The sequence below is a fragment of the Schistocerca cancellata genome, chromosome 8 (assembly GCF_023864275.1).
Source record: "Schistocerca cancellata isolate TAMUIC-IGC-003103 chromosome 8, iqSchCanc2.1, whole genome shotgun sequence".
Lineage (NCBI taxonomy): Eukaryota > Metazoa > Arthropoda > Insecta > Orthoptera > Acrididae > Schistocerca > Schistocerca cancellata.
Genome location: NC_064633.1, coordinates 449,596,118 through 449,615,710, shown reverse-complemented (window position 1 = coordinate 449,615,710; position 19,593 = coordinate 449,596,118). Strand labels below are relative to the sequence as shown.

Below are 19,593 nucleotides of genomic sequence, written 5' to 3'. Positions count from 1 at the left end.
GGTCAGATACATCACATGATCACACTGACAGAACCACAGGCACATAGACACAGGCAACAGAGCATGCACAATGTCGGCACTAGTACAGTGTATATCCACCTTTCGCAGCAATGCAGGCTGCTATTCTCCCATGGACACGATCGTAGAGATGCTGGATGTAGTCCTGTGGAACGGCTTGCCATGCCATTTCCACTTGGCGCCTCAGTTGGACCAGCGTTCGTGCTGGACGTGCAGACCGTGTGAGACGACGCTTCATCCAGTCCCAAACATGCTCAATGGGAGATAGATCCGGAGATCTTGCTGGCCAGGGTAGTTGACTTACACCTTCTAGAGCACGTTGGGTGGCACGGGATACATGCGGACGTGCATTGTCCTGTTGGAACAGCAAGTTCCCTTGCCGGTCTAGGAATGGTAGAACGATGGGTTCGATGACGGTTTGGATGTACCGTGCACTATTCAGTGTCCCCTCGACGATCACCAGTGGTGTACGGCCAGTGTAGGAGATCGCTCCCCACACCATGATGCCGGGCGTTGGCCCTGTGTGCCTCGGTCGTATGCAGTCCTGATTGTGGCGCTCACCTGCACGGCGCCAAACACGCATACGACCATCATTGGCACCAAGGCAGAAGCGACTCTCATCGCTGAAGACGACACGTCTCCATTCGTCCCTCCATTCACGCCTGTCGCGACACCACTGGAGGCGGGCTGCACGATGTTGGGGCGTGAGCGGAAGACGGCCTAACGGTGTGCGGGACCGTAGCCAAGCTTCATGGAGACGGTTGCGAATGGTCCTCGCCGATACCCCAGGAGCAACAGTGACCCTAATTTGCTGGGAAGTGGCTGTGCGGTCCCCTACGGCACTGCGTAGGATCCTACGGTCTTGGCGTGCATCCGTGCGTCGCTGCGGTCCGGTCCCAGGTCGACGGGCACGTGCACCTTCCGCCGACCACTGGCGACAACATCGATGTACTGTGGAGACCTCACGCCCCACGTGTTGAGCAATTCGGCGGTACGTCCACCCGGCCTCCCGCATGCCCACTATACGCCCTCGCTCAAAGTCCGTCAACTGCACATACGGTTCACGTCCACGCTGTCGCGGACTGCGATGGAGCTCCGTATGCCACGGCAAACTGGCTGACACTGACGGCGGCGGTGCACAAATGCTGCGCAGCTAGCGCCATTCGACGGCCAACACCGCGGTTCCTGGTGTGTCCGCTGTGCCGTGCGTGTGATCATTGCTTGTACAGCCCTCTCGCAGTGTCCGGAGCAAGTATGGTGGGTCTGACACACCGGTGTCAATGTGTTCTTTTTTCCATTTCCAGGAGTGTGTGATGGAGAAACATATGAGGTAATACTGATTCTACAATTTAACTTAGAAGTTGACTCAGGAAAGGCAAACCTTCAGTTGTAGCACTTGTAGATACAGAGAAAGCTATTGACTTTGTTGACTGGAATAGATTCTTTGGAATTCTGAAGATATCAGAAATAAAACACGGTCAAAGTTATCCACAACTTCTAAAGAAACTATACTGCAGTTATAAGAGTAGAATGTCATGAAAGAGAAGCAGTAGTTAAGAAGTGAGTGAGGCAGGGTTGTAATCTATCCACGATGTTATTCAGTCTGCACAATGAACAAGTAGGAAAGGAAATCAAGGAGAAATTTGGAGTGTGAATGAAAGTTCAAGGAGAACAACTAAAAACTCTGAGGTTGGCTAAAGACGTTGTATTTGTATTGGAAACGACAAAGGGCTCGAAAGATTAGTTGAACGAAATAGACAGTATTTTAAAAAGAGGTAATAGGAGGTTGTAGGATGAGGAAGGGCAATGCGATGTAGTCGAATTAATTCAGGTAGGTAGTACTGAAGCAGTTATTATACACTGAAGCGCCAGAGACACAGGTATACGAATGCGTATTCAAATACAGATATATATTAACAGCAGAATGCAGCACTGTGATCGGCAACGTGTATATAAGACAAGTGCCTGCCGCAGTTGTTAGATTGGTTACTGCTGTTATTATGGCAGATTATGAAGACTTAAGTGAGTTTGAACGTGGTTTTATTGTCGGCGCACGAGCAATGGGACACAGCATCTCCGAGGTATCGATGAAGTGGAGATTTTCCTGTACAACCATTTCAAGAGTGTGTTCTGAATATCAGGTTCCTGTAAAACATCAAATCTCTGACATCGCTGCGGCCAGAAGAAGATCCTGCAAGAACAGGACCAACTACGACCAAGGAGAATCATTCAATGTGACAGAAGTGCAACCCTTCCGCAAATTGCTGAAGATATCAATGCTGGGCCATCAACAAGAGTCAGCACGTGAACCATGTTTCATCATCGAAGCATCATCGAAGCATCATCCTTGATGGCTGCACGACACAAAGCCTGACGCCTCACCAGGGCCTATCAACACCGACATCGGACTGTTGATGACTGGAAACATGTTGCCTGGTCAGACGAGTCTCGTTTCAAATTGTATCCAGTGGATTTACGTGTACGCATATGGAGACAACTTCATGAATACATGGACCCTGCATGTCAGCAGATTGTTCAATCTGGTGGAGGCTCTGTAACGGTGTGGGGCGTGTGCAGTTAGAGTGATATAATCCCCTGATACCTCTAGATATGACTCTGAGAGGTTATACATATGTAAGTAGCCTGTCTGGTTACCTGCATCCATTCACGTCCATTGTGCACTCCGACGGACTTCGGCAGTTCCAGCAGGACAATGCGGCACCCCACACGTCCAGAATTTGCTACAGATTGGCTCCATGATCGATCTTCTGAGTTTAAACTCTTCCGCTGGCCACCAAACTCCCCAGACATGAACATTATTGAGCACATCTGGGATGCCTTGCAACGTGCTGTTCAGAAAAGATCTCCAGCCCTCGTACTTATTTGTGGACGGTAATGCAAGATTCACGGCGTCAATTCCCTCCAGCACTACTTCAGACAATAGTCGAGTTCATTCCACGCCGTGTTCCGTCTCTTCCGTGAGCTCGCAGGGGCCCTACACGATATTAGGCAGGTGTGCCAATTTCTTCGGCTCTTCAGTGTAGTATACCGCATTTGAACTGCAGGGGCGTGAAAACACGTGGAAAATACAAGTCGCTCCGCAAACTCCTAGAGAAATGGACTAAAGTGACATGAATGTGATAATAATTCCTTTGTTATGTGAACAAGACTGTGGATGTATATGTCAACGTTGATATTTTAGTTCATGTGCCATAATTTTTATTATTAAAGTCCACAGTGCCATAGAAACGCTAAGATAGGTCGTGGATATAGTACCAGAAAAAGTCACTACATGGCGGGCCGATCAAAAGATCGAACAGAACTCGAGATATTCTGAACAGTGACGTAAACTGTTCGAACACTTCGAGTCGTTCTCAAACACAGCCTCACTTGAAACCGTGAAAACTGAGCCGAAACAATAGAAGACGAATTCTCCAAAAATCACGAGATAATTATCGCAAAATGTAAAAACAGATGGCGCAACTAATCAACTTTTCATATAAGGAAAATATAAAGTTTGCGAAAATTTGCTTGAAGAAATAAATTAAAAGTGCTAATAGAAAATAATTTAGTTCCTATAGAAACTTAACAGAAATATCGAAGTTCTGTTTATCGAATACTGACAACGAAGCACAACACAATGTTCTCCAGAAGCGAAAGTTTTAAAGGCTTTTGCATCACCATTTCTTATTTGATTGCTTGCAAAATCAGAACCGGGCGCCTAGAACCTGATTTAAATGAATACCGCAGGTGAAGACGTATTGATTCGCCGCATCCCGTTGACACCGAATGATTCAAATGTGCCCTTCGATTTAAAGCGACTGCAGTTTTCTATGCGGCTTTCATTCGCTATGAGTATCAACATGACACATCGCCTCTCACTTTGTGCGGCAGATATTAAACATCCCGGCCAACTCCGGGCACCGCAACTTGTTCTTAATAAACTGATGAGATGGAGTGAGAGTTTATACATTTGGAACAATCTGTCAATTTCCTTCTTATTACTCCTTTATGATCGACTGATTAGTGGTTCTCAAAAAGCTTTTGTGAAATAGTTCATCAATTCTACAATTTCAAGTTTGCGTGGGCTTCCTTCAGATGCTTCGTAATGTAGTAAACCAAAGAGAGAGAGAAAGGTACGTACCTAAAATCCACTCATCACAGCAAGGCCGGCCATGCAGCTCCACATCTCGCGGATCTGCAAGAAATGAACTGCCTGAATTTCGTCAGATGTAAGGTTCAAAATATAATTAAGAGCAAAAGTTATCGTTTAGTGCGTTGCTTTCAGTATTACTTAGTTTGAATGGTTTCATTGGCATACCTTGGTTCATCTGCCATCGAAGCTTATCGAAACTTCTTATCAGCCATATTCCATACCCAATCAGAAATATGCCCTTCATCTGTGGAAAGACAACGCTTGATTACAATCGGTGAAGCGCATGAAGTGCTAAGATTTGTGCACTAATACATGTAAGACACAGTTATCAGAGTTTTTATAATAAACGAGACAATCTTGATGACAAACAGCGTGGACTCAGTGGCCTGTTCACATATTTTATTTGGATAATCAAAACATCTGAACAGAGATTCGTTCCGGAAATAGCCAAAGTGCTCTGTTGGTAACTTTGTGTGTAATTCAGTCCACAGCTACGAACCCAGTCACCATTAATATGGATAATTAAATGTCGATCGGTTTTCATTGCAAAGAAAACGTTTATTAACACGAAATTGTCGAGCCTGTTGGTCTAGTGAAGGCAGCGTCAGGCTAAAACATTTTTGTTACTGCGCAGGAGAGGGACTGACTGCACGGCGCCTGTTGAACGATCATCACCGCAGACTTCGTGCAAGTCAGTGTGGTTTTATCTTAACTTTCCTGTTCTACCAATGCAGGTGTCGTCCTCATCGTATCAAATGGTATACAATCTGTTATCCACCAATGAGTGCCTGTTTCGTATTAGTGTCATGGGTCATTGCAGTCGCTGTCCATAGAACATCGATTTTTCTGTCATGGTCACGAAGCGAAGTGGCACTGCCTTAAAAATACAGGGTTATTACAAATGATTGAAGCGATTTCACAGCTCTAAAATAACTTTATTATTTGAGATATTTTCACAATGCTTTGAACACACATACAAAAACTCAAAAAGTTTTTTTAAGGCATTCACAAATGTTCGATATGTGCCCCTTTAGTGATTCAGCAGACATCAAGCCGATAATCAAGTTCCTCCCACACGCAGCGCAGTATGTCCCCATCAATGAGTTCGAAAGCATCGTTGATGCGAGCTCGCAGTTCTGGCACGTTTCTTGGTAGAGGAGGTTTAAACACTGAATCTTTCACATAACCCCACAGAAAGAAATCGCATGGGGTTAAGTCGGGAGAGCGTGGAGGCCATGACATGAATTGCTGATCATGATCTCCACCACGACCGATCCATCGGTTTTCCAATCTCCTGTTTAAGATATGCCGAACATCATGATGGAAGTGCGGTGGAGCACCATCCTGTTGAAAGATAAAGTCGGCGCTGTCGGTCTCCAGTTGTGGCATGAGCCAATTTTCCAGCATGTCCAGATACACGTGTCCTGTAACGTTTTTTTCGCAGAGGAGAAAGGGGCCGTAAACTTTGAACCGTGAGATTGCACAAAACACGTTAACTTTTGGTGAATTGCGAATTTGCTGCACGAATGCGTGAGGATTCTCTACCACCCAGATTCGCACATTGTGTCTGTTCACTTCACCATTAAGAAAAAAAATGTTGTTTCATCACTGAAAACAAGTTTCGCACTGAACGCATCCTCTTCCATGAGCTGTTGCAACCGCGCCGAAAATTAAAAGCGTTTGACTTTGTCATCAGGTGGCAGGGCTTGTAGCAATTGTAAACGGTAAGGCTTCTGCTTTAGCCTTTTCCGTAAGATTTTCCAAACCGTCGGCTGTGGTACGTTTAGCTCCCTGCTTGCTTTATTCGTCGACTTCCGAGGGCTACGCGTGAAACTTGCCCGCACACGTTCAACCGTTTCTTCGCTCACTGCAGGCCGACCCGTTGATTTCCCCTTACAGAGGCATCCAGAAGCTTTAAACTGCGCATACCATCGCCGAATGGAGTTAGCAGTTGGTGGATCTTCGTTGAACTTCGTCCTGAAGTGTCGTTGCACTGTTATGACTGACTGATGTGAGTGCATTTCAAGCACGACATACGCTTTCTCGGCTCCTGTCGCCGTTTTGTCTCACTGCGCTCTCGAGCGCTCTGGCGGCAGAAACCTGAAGTGCGGCTTCAGCCGAACAAAACTTTATGAGTTTTTCTACGTATCTGTAGTGTGTCGTGACCATATGTCAATGAATGGAGCTATAGTGAATTTCTGAAATCGCTTCAATCATTTGTAATAGCCCTGTACAATTCTCATTTCTAATTCGATCTGTTGAGACTGCCTTTTCGGCTAATACTCTATTGCCTCCAGACCACTGCTACTTTCCGAAGGCAAAGTCAAATACCATTGCACTATTGTTGGACCTCTATATCCATTACATTGTAGATCAGTGGTTCCCAACAGGTGGTCCGCGGACCCCCAATGGTCCGCGAGCTATGCCAGAGGGGTCCGCAAGATGCTATTAGAATAAAAAAATACATTAAACATCTTTCGTATGACAACAGATTTTTTTGTCTTGGCGGCTTCCTGCATGAGCAGTTTTAAGCTCAATACTTTTTCAATAATGAATATGTCAATGTTTTTCCGAAGCACCAAAAATAGAAAACGTATAAAAAGACTCTTAATTTGGCTGTTTAGGTACTTGATACTGTGATATGACAAGGTACCAATCATGCTCGATGAGGGGGTCCTCGAGAAAATTTTGTTGGGAACCCCTGTTGTACATGGAGGGAGCGATAGGAATCCACTCGTTTCCACCATTACACAGCCACTGCATATAGGAAGCGTTTGCGCCTGCCACGATATCGCGACTTATTCGTCATTATGTTCAACTTTGTAATTCGTCGTCAAGGTATCAGCTGCGTAAATCAGTCGCCATGATAGTCTTCATGATAGTCTCGTCTTGGTCCCTTTCCAGGTGAATTAGCAAACCTTTTATTTATTTTCGTACCCCTGTCGGTCTCGTTTTCTTAATTAATTAATAATAATAATAATAAAATTGTTGCAGGCAAGGACTGAAAAGGAATTTTTTTACAAGTGGCAGTGACACACGATGCGCCATTAAGATTTGCACAACGGTGTATATTAGAAAACCACTATCCCTGTTCGGGAGGACGACGGTTCAATCCCGCGTCCGGCCATCCTGATTTAGGTATTCCGTAATTTCCCTCAATCGCTTTAGGCAAATGCTGGGATGGTTCCTTTGAAAGGGCACGGCCGACTTCCTTCCCCGTCCTTCGCTAATCCGATGAGACTGATGACCTCGCTGTCTGGTCTTCTCCCCGAAACAACCCCCCCCCCCCCCCCCCCACTATCCCGGAACACGGTACCAGTTGCCTATGTAACGGCTTCGAGGGGCAACAAAAATTTTATCTTCAACATTTTGCGTAATTATTGACCGCATTTAAAATTTTAAAATGCTGTCATACTCTGCTCATGAAGAGGTACAATCTTGTGTTAAAATTTTGACATAATGAGACAGGTATTACAACCAGAAATTGTGTGTTTGTCCTGAGACAGCGAAAACGATGGTGTGCAAGTACCCGGACTATATTCACCCATTATTTGAGAATCAAAACACTTAGCGACTTCTAACAAACTTTAAGCTTTCAAAACCTTTTCTAAACTTCTTCTCATTTCTATGCTTAAAGTCAAATAATAAACTCGTTAACTCATTTGTAAAGTAATCAGATTATTGAAGCTGTTTCATAGGTAGGTGTTTGATTCTTTAAAGAATCGTGGGTTTCTTGATGGCTGCCTAACACTGCGACAGCACTGAAACGATACCATAGACACGTAAACAAAATCGTGTTATGCAACTGGAATTGGTTGTAGCGAACGCATGAAGCAGACGTACTGGACCCGCATTAACTATCAGGGATGTTCTATTGCCACACCGACAACAGCTCTCTATCTCGGTGCAGAAAGTTGGTCGTGAATAACGGAGTGAAGACAGATGATGAAATGTAGGTCATGAAGTGTTGCCTGCGGTTTGTCATTTTGCGAGCGTACAACAAAGGATGTATAAAAACTCGTCAGTAACGGTAGGGATTTATTCTTGACATCAAAACTTTGGATGAAGTTCATATGAATATGGCTCCGAAAATCGTTCATTAGGGAGGAATGAAAGGAATTCCCTGGTTGTGTATTTTATTTCAGATGTGCAGTTTTTCTCACTTTCTTGTTTACAGAGCAAATAAAATCAGCGAGCCGGCTTACTTACAAGATGAACTAAATCACTTACGGTCAGCCTTCACAAAAAATAATAATTCTGTGACACTATCATCTACTCCAGGTTTCTAGTTTTGAATAAAGTCTTTCATTGAATCTAAGAAGTGAGGCCGACAGGAAATGCAAATGGCGAAGTAGAGATGGATAGGAGAAATAAAGAAATGCAAAGCTACTGAAGTATGCTGACCATCGGAAAGGTAGACGCAGGTCAACAATTCAGTTGGAAACCCACTAAGAGAGAGAGAGAGAGAGATAAAGCAATGAAGACGATATTGAAGATTTTGTAGAGTATCTGATGTAAGGAAATAGCATTATTATTAAGCATCAGATTGAGAAGGGGAAGCAACGTATACTTGCGTGGCTCCCTTTCCCGTTTAGAAAGTGCCGCGTACCATTGTGGAACAGTGAGACTTTGTGCGAGCAATGTGCGATTAGAGAAGTGAAGTTTGCTAAGAAATTCCTGGACGTCACTCGCACTGAAAATGTACCTAAGGGCCAGTTATATCTGAGTTTGGAGAATATTACAAGGGGGGGGGGGGAATATAAGTAGTATGTTAACGTCGGCCTCGACTGTTCTGTCTACACAATGACACGTCGGACATGGTTGGCTCTGTAAAAAAAACTTGGCCATAGAAAGTAAATGATTAAGTAAACACAAATTTAGAGTAATTGACAATATAATTAACAACTTGGACTTGACGTACATATTACACTACTAGCCACTAAAATTGCTACACCACGAAGATGACGTGCTGCAAACGCGAAATTTAACCGACAGGATAAAGGTCGGATTGTAGCCTATCGCGGTTGGGGTTTATGGTATCGCGACACTGCTGCTCGCGTTGGTCGAGATCCAATGACTGTTAGCAGAATATGGAATCGGTGGGTTCAGGAGGGTAATACGGAACGCCGTGCTGGATCCCAGAGGCCTCGTATCACTAGCAGTCGAGATGACAGGCATCTTATCCGCATGGCTGTAACGGATCGTGCAGCCACGTCTCGATCCCTGAGTCAACAGATGGGGACGTTTGCAAGACAACAAGCATCTGAACGAACAGTTCGACAACATTTACAGCAGCACGGACTATCAGCTCGGAGACCACAGCTGCAGTTACCCTTGACGCTGCATTACAGACAGGAGCGCCTGCGATGGTGTACTCAACGGCGAACCTGGGTGCACGAGTGGCAAAACGTCAGTTTTTCGGATGAATCCAGGTTCTGTTTACAGCATCATGATGGTCGCATCCGTGTTTGGCGACATCGCGGTGAACGCACATTGGGAGCGTGTATTCGTCATCGCCATACTGGCGTATCACCCGGCGTGATGGTATGGGGTGACATTGGTTACACGTCTCGGTCACCTCTTGTTCGCACTGACGGTACTTTGAACAGTGGACGTTACATTTCAGATGTGTTACGACCCATGGCTCTACCCTTCATTCGGTCCCTGTGAAACCCTACATTTCAGCAGGATAATGCACGACCGCATGTTGCAGGTCCTGTACGGGCCTTTCTGGATACAGAAAATGTTCGACTTTTGCCCTGGCCAGCAGATTCTCCAGATCTCTCACCAACTGAAAACGTCTGGTCAATGGTGGCCGAGCAAATGGCTCGTCACAATACGCCAGTCGCTACTCTTGATGAACTGTGGTATAGTGTTGAAGCTGCATGGGCAGCTGTACCTGTACACCCCATCCAAGCTCTGTTTCACTCACTCAATGCCCAGGCGTATCAAGGCAGTTATTACGGCCAGAGGTCGTTGTTCTGGGTACTGATTTCTCAGGATCTATGCACACGAATTGCGTAAAAATGTAATCACATGTCAGTTCTAGTATAGTATATTTGTCCAACGAATACCCGTTTATCATCTGCATTTCTTCTTGGGGTAGCAATTTTAATGGCCAGTTGTGTACATGTTAACACTTACGTCAATAACAATGACAGAGCTTGAGTGGTTTGAAAAGTTTAGAAGTCACGTATAAATGTCCATTCATTAACCACTCTGCGTTTTTCACAAATACTAGTCTCACACGCAACAAAATGACAGTATACATCCGTAGAGTTTAACAAATTACAAGTCTAATAAAGGCCCCTATGTAATGGTGCGTCCGTATTACACAGGAAATAAAAAGAGAGTGATATCGTCCGGCAGTGGACGATAGGTTGCGCGCTTGTTTTATTGTAATATTCAAATGTCTTCAGAGCCTGTCTTTAATATCGATGTTTTTACATCACGCTGAATTAGCCTATAGTTTCTTAGGTGCGTCCATGGCGCTGGATTCATTTCTCCTTGTAAATCGTCAAATACATCATTACAATGCGTAGTTAAATATTATGCATTAGCAAATAAATGTCTCTTGGCCTCTTACATTACTCAAATCAGTGTTTTATGTGATGAGATGTGGCAGTGTGAAAATACAACATATCAGGCACTGACAGAAATAATTAAATAAGAGAAATAAAACAATAAACGAATGCTACCGTTAGCGTGGTGTGTTCACAAACTTATATTCAAGGCATGCAGTGTCAGTAACAAGTAATTTTGATCAAATTAAGCTCGGTTGTACTCACAATAGACAGGTAGCCTATGATGACAGCGCCCGTCCTCAACGACAGCCCACAGCAGTTGTTAAGTGGGTACTGCATCGTGTCCGCTGGTTTAGTGCACAGAGGACTCCAGAGCTAGCGCAGAGCTCCAGTTGCGGGCAGATCCGCGGAACTATCGCACCACGGTCCCTGTCAACAGGACCGAAAAGTGTTCACTTAAGTGTACTAGTATTTCACAAAATCGAATGCAAAACAAATCTTAATACACTATCTGATCAAAAGTGTTCAGACACCTTTTAGTGGACACTTTAATTGATGTTTAACAATGAAAGGAACAGCCGTGCAATTGAGATGTTATTTTATTTTATTTTCGCAACAAGTTTCGGCAGTTCTTATGCCATCTTCAGGCCCCATATGTACCTCTCAAAAATAATCTATATTAGCATACTGAGGTCATATGTTTCTGATGTCATGCTTCCTTCGAGCCGGGCGGGGTAGCCGCGTGGTCTTGGGCGTCTTGTCACGGTCCGGGCGGCTCCCCCCGTCGGAGGCTCGAGTCCTCCCTCGGGCATGGGTGTGTGTATTGTCCTTACTGTAGTTAGTTTAAGTTAGATTAAGTAGAGCTTAAGCTTAGGACGGATGACCTCAGCAGTTTGGTCTCATTTGACAAGGGTTTTCAAATCGATTCCGTGTTTCCGGATTTCCGGAAGATTTTTGACACTGTATCACACAAGCGGCTCGTAGTGAAATTGCGTGCTTATGAAATATCGTCTCAGTTATGGGACTGGGTTTGTGATTTCCTGTCAGAGAGGTTACAGTTCGTAGTAACTGACGGCGTTCCCCAAGGTTGTGATATAGGCCCTTTGCTGTTCCTTATCTATATAAACGATTTTGGAGACAATCTGAGCAGTCGTCTTCGGTTGTTTGCAGATGGCGCTGTCGTTTATCGACTAATAAAGTCATCAGAAGATCAAAACAAACTGCAAAACGATTTCGAAAAGATATCTGAACGATGCGAAAAGTGGCAGTTTACCCTAAATAAAGAAAAGGGTGAGGTCATCCACTTGAGTGCTAAAGTGAACTCGTTAAACTTCGGTTACACGATAAATCAGTCTAATCTAAAAGCCGTAAATTCAACTAATATCTAGGTATTACAATTACGAATAAATTAAATTGGAAGTAACACATAGAAAACGTTGTGGGGAAGGCTAACGAGACTGCGTTTTGTTGGCATGACACGTAGAAAATTTAACACACCTACTAAGGAGACTGCCTACACTACGCTTGTCCGTCCTCTTTTAGAATACTGCTGTGCGGTGTGGGATCCTTACAGATAGGACTGACGGAGAACATCTAAAAAGGTCAAAGAAGGGCAGCACGTTTTGTATTATCGCGAAATATGGGATAGAGTGTCACAGGAATGATACAGGATTTGGGCTGGACATCATGAAAAGAAAGGCGTTTTTCGTTGGGACGGAATCTTCTCACGAAATTCCAATCACCAACGTTCTCTTCCGAATGCGAAAATATTTTGTTGACACCGACCTACATAGGGAGGAACGATCACCACGATAAAATAAGGGAAATCAGAGCTCGTACGGAAAGATATAGGTGTTCACTCTTTCCGCGCGCCGTACGAGATTGGAATAATAGAGAATTGTGAAGGTTGGTCGATGAACCCTCTGCCAGGCACTCGAATGTGATTTGCAGAGTATCCAAGTAGCTGTAGATAAGACCTTACCCCTTACCACAAATTTGCTTCCTTCGAAGAGTTGACTGCAACTCAACTGCAACTGCTCTAGTTCGAAGAGCTGACTGCAACTAGAGCAGTTGCAGTTGAGTTGCAGTCAAGTTTTCGAAAGAAGCACATCCGGTATGCCAATATCGACTATTTTTAAGAGCTGCGTATGGGGCCTGAAGACACCATAATGAATTGCCGAAATTCGTAGTGAAAATAAAATAAAATAACATCACAATTACACGGCAGTTTGGCGAATTTCATTGTTAAACATTTGACCAGCCACTGTACCATGTCCACAATGGATCAACACAGACTTTTATTGACGTGTCTGAACGTCTGTGGAGGAATGTCCGTCCACTTTTCCTCAAGAGCCGAAAACAGAAAGAGTAGTGGCAGTGGATGTAGGAGTGTGCAGCGAAACCGACGTTCCAATTAACCCCAAATATGTTTCATTGGATTCAGGTCGGGACTTTGGGCAGGCCAGTCTATTTCAGGAATGTTTCTTTGCCTCACTGATGCTGCTTTGCGGCTGGTCACGGCGGAGGTTCGAGTCCTCCCTCGGGCATGGGTGTGTGTGTTTGTCCTTAGGATAATTTCGATTAAGTAGTGTGTAAGCTTAGGGACTGATGACGTTAGCAGTTAAGTCCCATAAGATTTCACACACATTTGTTTGTTTTTGATGCTGCTCTAGGACAGTGAATTCCCTTGTTGATGCAAACAGTCACCGTCTCTGAACTGTTCTACTGTACACAGTACACAATGCTGTTAAATGGGTTCACATCGTTCGGCATTTAGCATTTTCTTAAGCGCAGTAAGAGGACCACATCCTTACCACGAAAAATACCCTAAATCGTAACACCAACTCCTCCGCATTTCACTGTTGGCGCTACACGCGACAGCAGGTAACGTTCTCCAGGTATTCGCCAAACCCAAACACCTCCATCGGATTGCCACAGGGGATATCGTGACTCATCATTCCAAACAACTTTTTTATAGGCATCCACGGTCCAATGGCGGTGCTGTTCGCACCACAAGTGTCGCTTAGCAGTGACTGTATATACCGGGTGATGAAAAAGTCAGTATAAATTTGAAAACTGAATACATCACGGAATAATGTAGATAGAGAGGTACAAATTGACACACATGCTTGGAATGACATGGGGTTTTATTAGAATCAAAAAAATACAAAAGTTCACAAAATCTACGACAGATGGCGCTTCATCTGATCAGAATAGCAATAATTAGCATAACAATGTAATACAAAGCAAAGATGATGTTCTTTACAGGAAATGCTCAATATATTCACCATCACTCATCAACAATAGCCGTGGTCGAGGAATAATGTTGTGAACAGCACTGTAAAGCATGTCCGGAGTTATGGTGAGGCATTGGCGTCGGATGTTATCTTTCAGCATCCCTAGAGTGTCAGTCGATCACGATATACTTGCGACTTCAGGTAACCCCAAAGCCAATAATCGCACGGACTCAGGTCTTGGGACCTGGGAGGCCAAGCATGATGAAAGTGGTGGCTGAGCACACGATCATCACCAAACGACGCGCGCAAGAGATCTTTCACGCATCTAGCAATTTTTTTTTTTTTTTGGTTCTAATAAAACCCCATGTCATTCCAAGCATGTGTGTCAATTTTTACCTCTCTATCTACATTATTCCGTGGTTTATTAAGTTTTCAAATTTGTACTGACTTTTTGATCACCCGGTATGTGTGGCTTCTGAGGAGCTACTCGGCCACTGTAATTCCCTGGGCGCAGTCATTGTGCTAGCTGGACTCTTGATAGCACTTTGGAACTCAAGAGTGATTCCTTCCGCTGATTTCACTCGATTTTTATAATCACCCTCCGAAATGCTCGACGGTCGTCGCCAGTCCGTACATGAGGTCTGTCTGTCTGGTGTTGGTTAGCTACGGTTGTTGCTTCGCATTTCCGTGTCAGTCACAACACCAACTGTTGAGTTCGGCAGTTACCGAGTGACGTGACGCAGTGGTTAGGACACTGGACTCGCATTCGGGAGGACGACGGTTCAAACCCGCGTCCGGCCATCCTGATTTAGGTTATGAGATGATGATCTCGATGTTTGGTCCCGCCCGCTCAAAACAGCCAACCACCCAATTTCGGCTGCTTTAGAAGATTTGAAATGTCCCTGACGAATTTGTTATTCAGGTGACATCCAATGAGTGGTCCACATCCGAAGTCACTGAGCTCACCTGTCCGACGCATTCTGCTGTCACTGTCTCTCTACTAATAACACAACACTCCCCACCTCCTTTTATACTGGAGGGTCCGCCTCTGGTGGCATCTAGATGGGGGTGAGCAGATCCTTCTGATCACACCATATACACTCCTGGAAATTGAAATAAGAACACCGTGAATTCATTGTCCCAGGAAGGGGAAACTTTATTGACACATTCCTGGGGTCAGATACATCACATGATCACACTGACAGAACCACAGGCACATAGACACAGGCAACAGAGCATGCACAATGTCGGCACTAGTACAGTGTATATCCACCTTTCGCAGCAATGCAGGCTGCTATTCTCCCATGGAGACGATCGTAGAGATGCTGGATGTAGTCCTGTGGAACGGCTTGCCATGCCATTTCCACCTGGTGCCTCAGTTGGACCAGCGTTCGTGCTGGACGTGCAGACCGCGTGAGACGACGCTTCATCCAGTCCCAAACATGCTCAATTGGGGACAGATCCGGAGATCTTGCTGGCCAGGGTAGTTGACTTACACCTTCTAGAGCACGTTGGGTGGCACGGGATACATGCGGACGTGCATTGTCCTGTTGGAACAGCAAGTTCCCTTGCCGGTCTAGGAATGGTAGAACGATGGGTTCGATGACGGCTTGGATGTACCGTGCACTATTCAGTGTCCCCTCGACGATCACCAGTGGTGTACGGCCAGTGTAGGAGTCGCTCCCCACACCATGATGCCGGGTGTTGGCCCTGTGTGCCTCGGTCGTATGCAGTCCTGATTGTGGCGCTCACCTGCACGGCGCCAAACACGCATACGACCATCATTGGCACCAAGGCAGAAGCGACTCTCATCGCTGAAGACGACACGTCTCCATTCGTCCCTCCATTCACGCCTGTCGCGACACCACTGGAGGCGGGCTGCACGATGTTGGGGCGTGAGCGGAAGACGGCCTAACGGTGTGCGGGACCGTAGCCCAGCTTCATGGAGACGGTTGCGAATGGTCCTCGCCGATACCCCAGGAGCAACAGTGTCCCTAATTTGCTGGGAAATGGCGGTGCGGTCCCCTACGGCACTGCGTAGCATCCTACGGTCTTGGCGTGCATCCGTGCGTCGCTGTGGTCCGGTCCCAGGTCGACGGGCACGTGCACCTTCCGCCGACCACTGGCGACAACATCGATGTACTGTGGAGACCTCACGCCCCACGTGTTGAGCAATTCGGCGGTACGTCCACTCGGCCTCCCGCATGCCCACTATACGCCCTCGCTCAAAGTCCCGTCAACTGCACATACGGTTCACGTCCACGCTGTCGCGGCATGCTACCAGTGTTAAAGACTGCGATGGAGCTCCGTATGCCACGGCAAACTGGCTGACACTGACGGCGGCGGTGTACAAATGCTGCGCAGCTAGCGCCATTCGACGGCCAACACCGCGGTTCCTGGTGTGTCCGCTGTGCCGTGCGTGTGATCATTGCTTGTACAGCCCTCTCGCAGTGTCCGGAGCAAGTATGGTGGGTCTGACATACCGGTGTCAATGTGTTCTTTTTTCCATTTCCAGGAGTGTACATACTCTGTAGTGCCTGGTTTTCCATGAATGTCTCCATTACTTTAGAAGGAGAATTTTAATCACAGGCCCGTAGCTGACTAAGCAGTTTTCTGTAAGTACGAGTTTTACAGCTGTGTTTTATTGGGTTTATTTTATTTATCTTGATGTATGGCCATGAAACTGGTTTTTGAAGTACATGTTATGAGAGATATTCCCACTGAGCGTTGGCAAGGAAAAACCGCGAGGAAAATTGGTAAAGGCGCTCTTAGTGGAATGGCTGGGATCGGCGGACAGAGATCAGGAAAGCCCATCATCACGATGCTAATCAAAGCCCTGGTACTACGTGAGAAATGAAGGGGGAAATGTAGTTTTTATGTGGACATTGAAAATGAGATTTTAGGATACTGTACGACCAGTCTTGGACTGGAGAAGTATATCTAAGCTGACCGAACGCACGTAGGGGCATGCGATAGGCTGCAGGTATAATGTTTCTTTACTGATGGACAACTGACGCATTGAGCCACACAAAGGATCCGCATAGTTGTCACTACAGCAGCATCCCAAACTACGTAATGCTTTCAATCTAGTTCAAGCGACTCGACGCTGGGGGCACCGGGCGTTCTTATTCACACGAGTAACTATCTGTTTATGAAGTTATCCAGAATAAATGTGATTCTTTTGTGTCCCGGTTGAAATTTTCTGTGTAACTCCCTCGAAACCCGTAGTGAACATCCAGATCTATCGTTAAATACAGGACTGGTGCCTGCGGCAGGAAGTGATTGTAGACGAGAGAAAAATTATGATAAGTGTAGGGTATTCTCGAGATCAGGGTCACTCCCTTGTGACAACAACTACTCTTACATAACTTATATTTGATTCTGTGCCTTTAGTTTCAAGAACACAGCCACAGTGTCAAGACCTCGTTCTTGTAATCATCCAAGCTGTAAATCTTGGAACCTGCCATCGTCTCTGTCCTCAGAGCAAAATTGCATCAACATTCTGTGCAATTTTAGTCTAATTGTGGAACTGCTAATTCCAAAAAAAGAGCAAAAATAGCTAGTTTCCTCTGGGGACCACCGCAGACTAGCGTAGTTGTATGGTATAATTTGTATTTGACTTGTATACAGTTGCATGTTCTGTGTGTGACTTAGAGCACTATCTAGCTGCAGTCGTTAACAGAAAACCTCTCCATACTACAATCAGCACAGGATTTCCAACGCATGTGTCATGAAATATGTCCATTGATGGAAAATCTGTTTTGGCACCCTCCTCTAGACGAGCAATTATTTATGTGATGTACTCCATTCCCCTGCTGCATCTTGGACGTAAACCGAGTCTTCAGTTTCACAACTACAGTGATTCTTAGTTTAGTGGTAGGTGTTTGTCAGGTACTGCAATCCTGGTGCATGCATTTGCTTGACAGACATTATGTCTGGAAAAGACTGTGTTCTGTTCCCAGAGTTAGAGCAGCATGGTGTGTAATTTCACATGTCAAACACCGCTGCTATGCGTTTGTTTCCTTGTAAGAGGCATTCTTTGTTGCTGACAATCATTTTATAGGACTGATGCGAGCATAGCCTAATTTCTGAAACGTGATTGGATGTGAACAGTAGGTGTTATTCATCTCTGGAAAGCTATTTTGTGTCTGTGACATAAAGGGTCTATGTTTTTCTTTGGTGTAGAAGTAAGTAGTGCAGAGTTATAAACTATTTGGTCACTGCGACATATGAGTTTAAATTTAGAGGTGGTCAATCACTTTCGAGGGAAGTGGCTACAACGCCAGCAGGCTCTTCTATTTTCCTTGTGTTGTGGGTGTCCTTTACTTAAAATCATTCAATGTTATGCTATCGACTGTAAGAATATGATTTATAACGTGTACGATATAGTTTCCTGTGAGAGACCGTACATCAGTCCGTGTTAATCTCTGTTTAGAATCAGACAATGACTTCGAAGTCGCGGCAGAAAGACGAAATGCTCGGCAGTATGCAAAAGCGTGTTAGAAAACACTGTTTGAACAAGGGCCAGAGGCAGCTTCTCATTCACTTAGAGTATGGGTGATCAAACTTTAAAGGGCTCTCTGCAGCGTGTGTGTTTATTTAATATGATCTTGTTCATATAGGCATTTGTAGTTTGAGGTGTTGGATTTGGTGAGCTGTTAGGAGTTCTTGGACGGTTGCACTCTGAGTTATTCGGGAGGAGTATTGTGAATTCCGTTTGTCTGCGCTGGAGGTGGATCGCATTGGCGTCTTCGTGACTTTTTCACTGTTTTATGATAGAGGATAAAGATGATAGGGTGTTGAGGATCTGTTGTACTTGTACTTAGTTTGAGGCATACAACATTGCGTGCATTTCCGGCGAATGGTCAAAACAAGGTCCTGTTGTAGTAACTGAGATCGTTCTGTTTATAGACAGGTTTCAGAGGGTAATAGATATGTCTTTTTGCGACTCAAAATGCAGAGATCAAGCACCAGGCTTTGAATATTGTCGTATGTGCTTGATGCTTTGTATAAAAGTTTGAATCTTTAATTGGGTTTGGTATTTCTGGGTGTGTGTAAAATCAATTTTACTGTTGAAAGTGTGAGAAAGATGAGTTGATTGGTGTTTAGATAGAGGCTACGTTTGTAATTCGAAAAGAGGGGATGAGAATGGTAAATTGATTGATGGACATGGTTTGTGGGGTGATATATGAGTGGCAAGATAGGGTTGAGGACGTTCGCGTATGTTGATGGTGGGACGGGTGTGATGTTAGGTGCGGTGGGAGGTGTAAATTAGATCTTATTTTTTTTTAAAAAAGTTGTAAAGTAGGAATAATATTGAGAAGGCTTTTAGATAGCCGGTCACGCGACGAGGCGAGAGCAGGGATGTGTAGTTATGTTTAGTTAAAGGGACGTGTAATGTCTTGTAAGGAGCAATGTGCAGTGTGCTACAATGTCATAGGAGGTAAAGACATGTGCTGCTATGATGTGTCTAGGGTATGGAGGCTGCACTTTGGAATTATGCTACGTTGATATAAAGTTGACTTTCACCCGCATTAGGTGGTCACGGCTTGGGGTCGCAGTCCTGGACGGACGTATGTGTGTGCTTATGACCACTGACGAGCGCGTTGACCGCGCCAACTCACGCTTGCGGAAGCCGAGCAGGGGCTGTGCGAGGTCT

General features: G+C 45.1%; 1 protein-coding gene across 3 annotated transcripts in view; it reads right to left on the bottom strand.

The window, feature by feature from the left end:
• LOC126094697 (uncharacterized) overlaps positions 1-19,593 on the bottom strand; it is a 263,319-nt gene that overhangs the window by 81,600 nt on the left and 162,126 nt on the right. For all 3 annotated transcript variants that reach the window (XM_049909223.1, XM_049909224.1, XM_049909225.1), the window contains 3 exons: positions 10,963-11,127; positions 4,340-4,418; positions 4,163-4,216 (listed from right to left, as the gene is read on the bottom strand). In XM_049909223.1, the coding sequence (XP_049765180.1) occupies positions 4,163-4,216; positions 4,340-4,418; positions 10,963-11,037 (208 nt within the window). In that variant the 5' untranslated portion in view covers positions 11,038-11,127. The remainder of the gene's footprint in view (positions 1-4,162; positions 4,217-4,339; positions 4,419-10,962; positions 11,128-19,593) is intronic.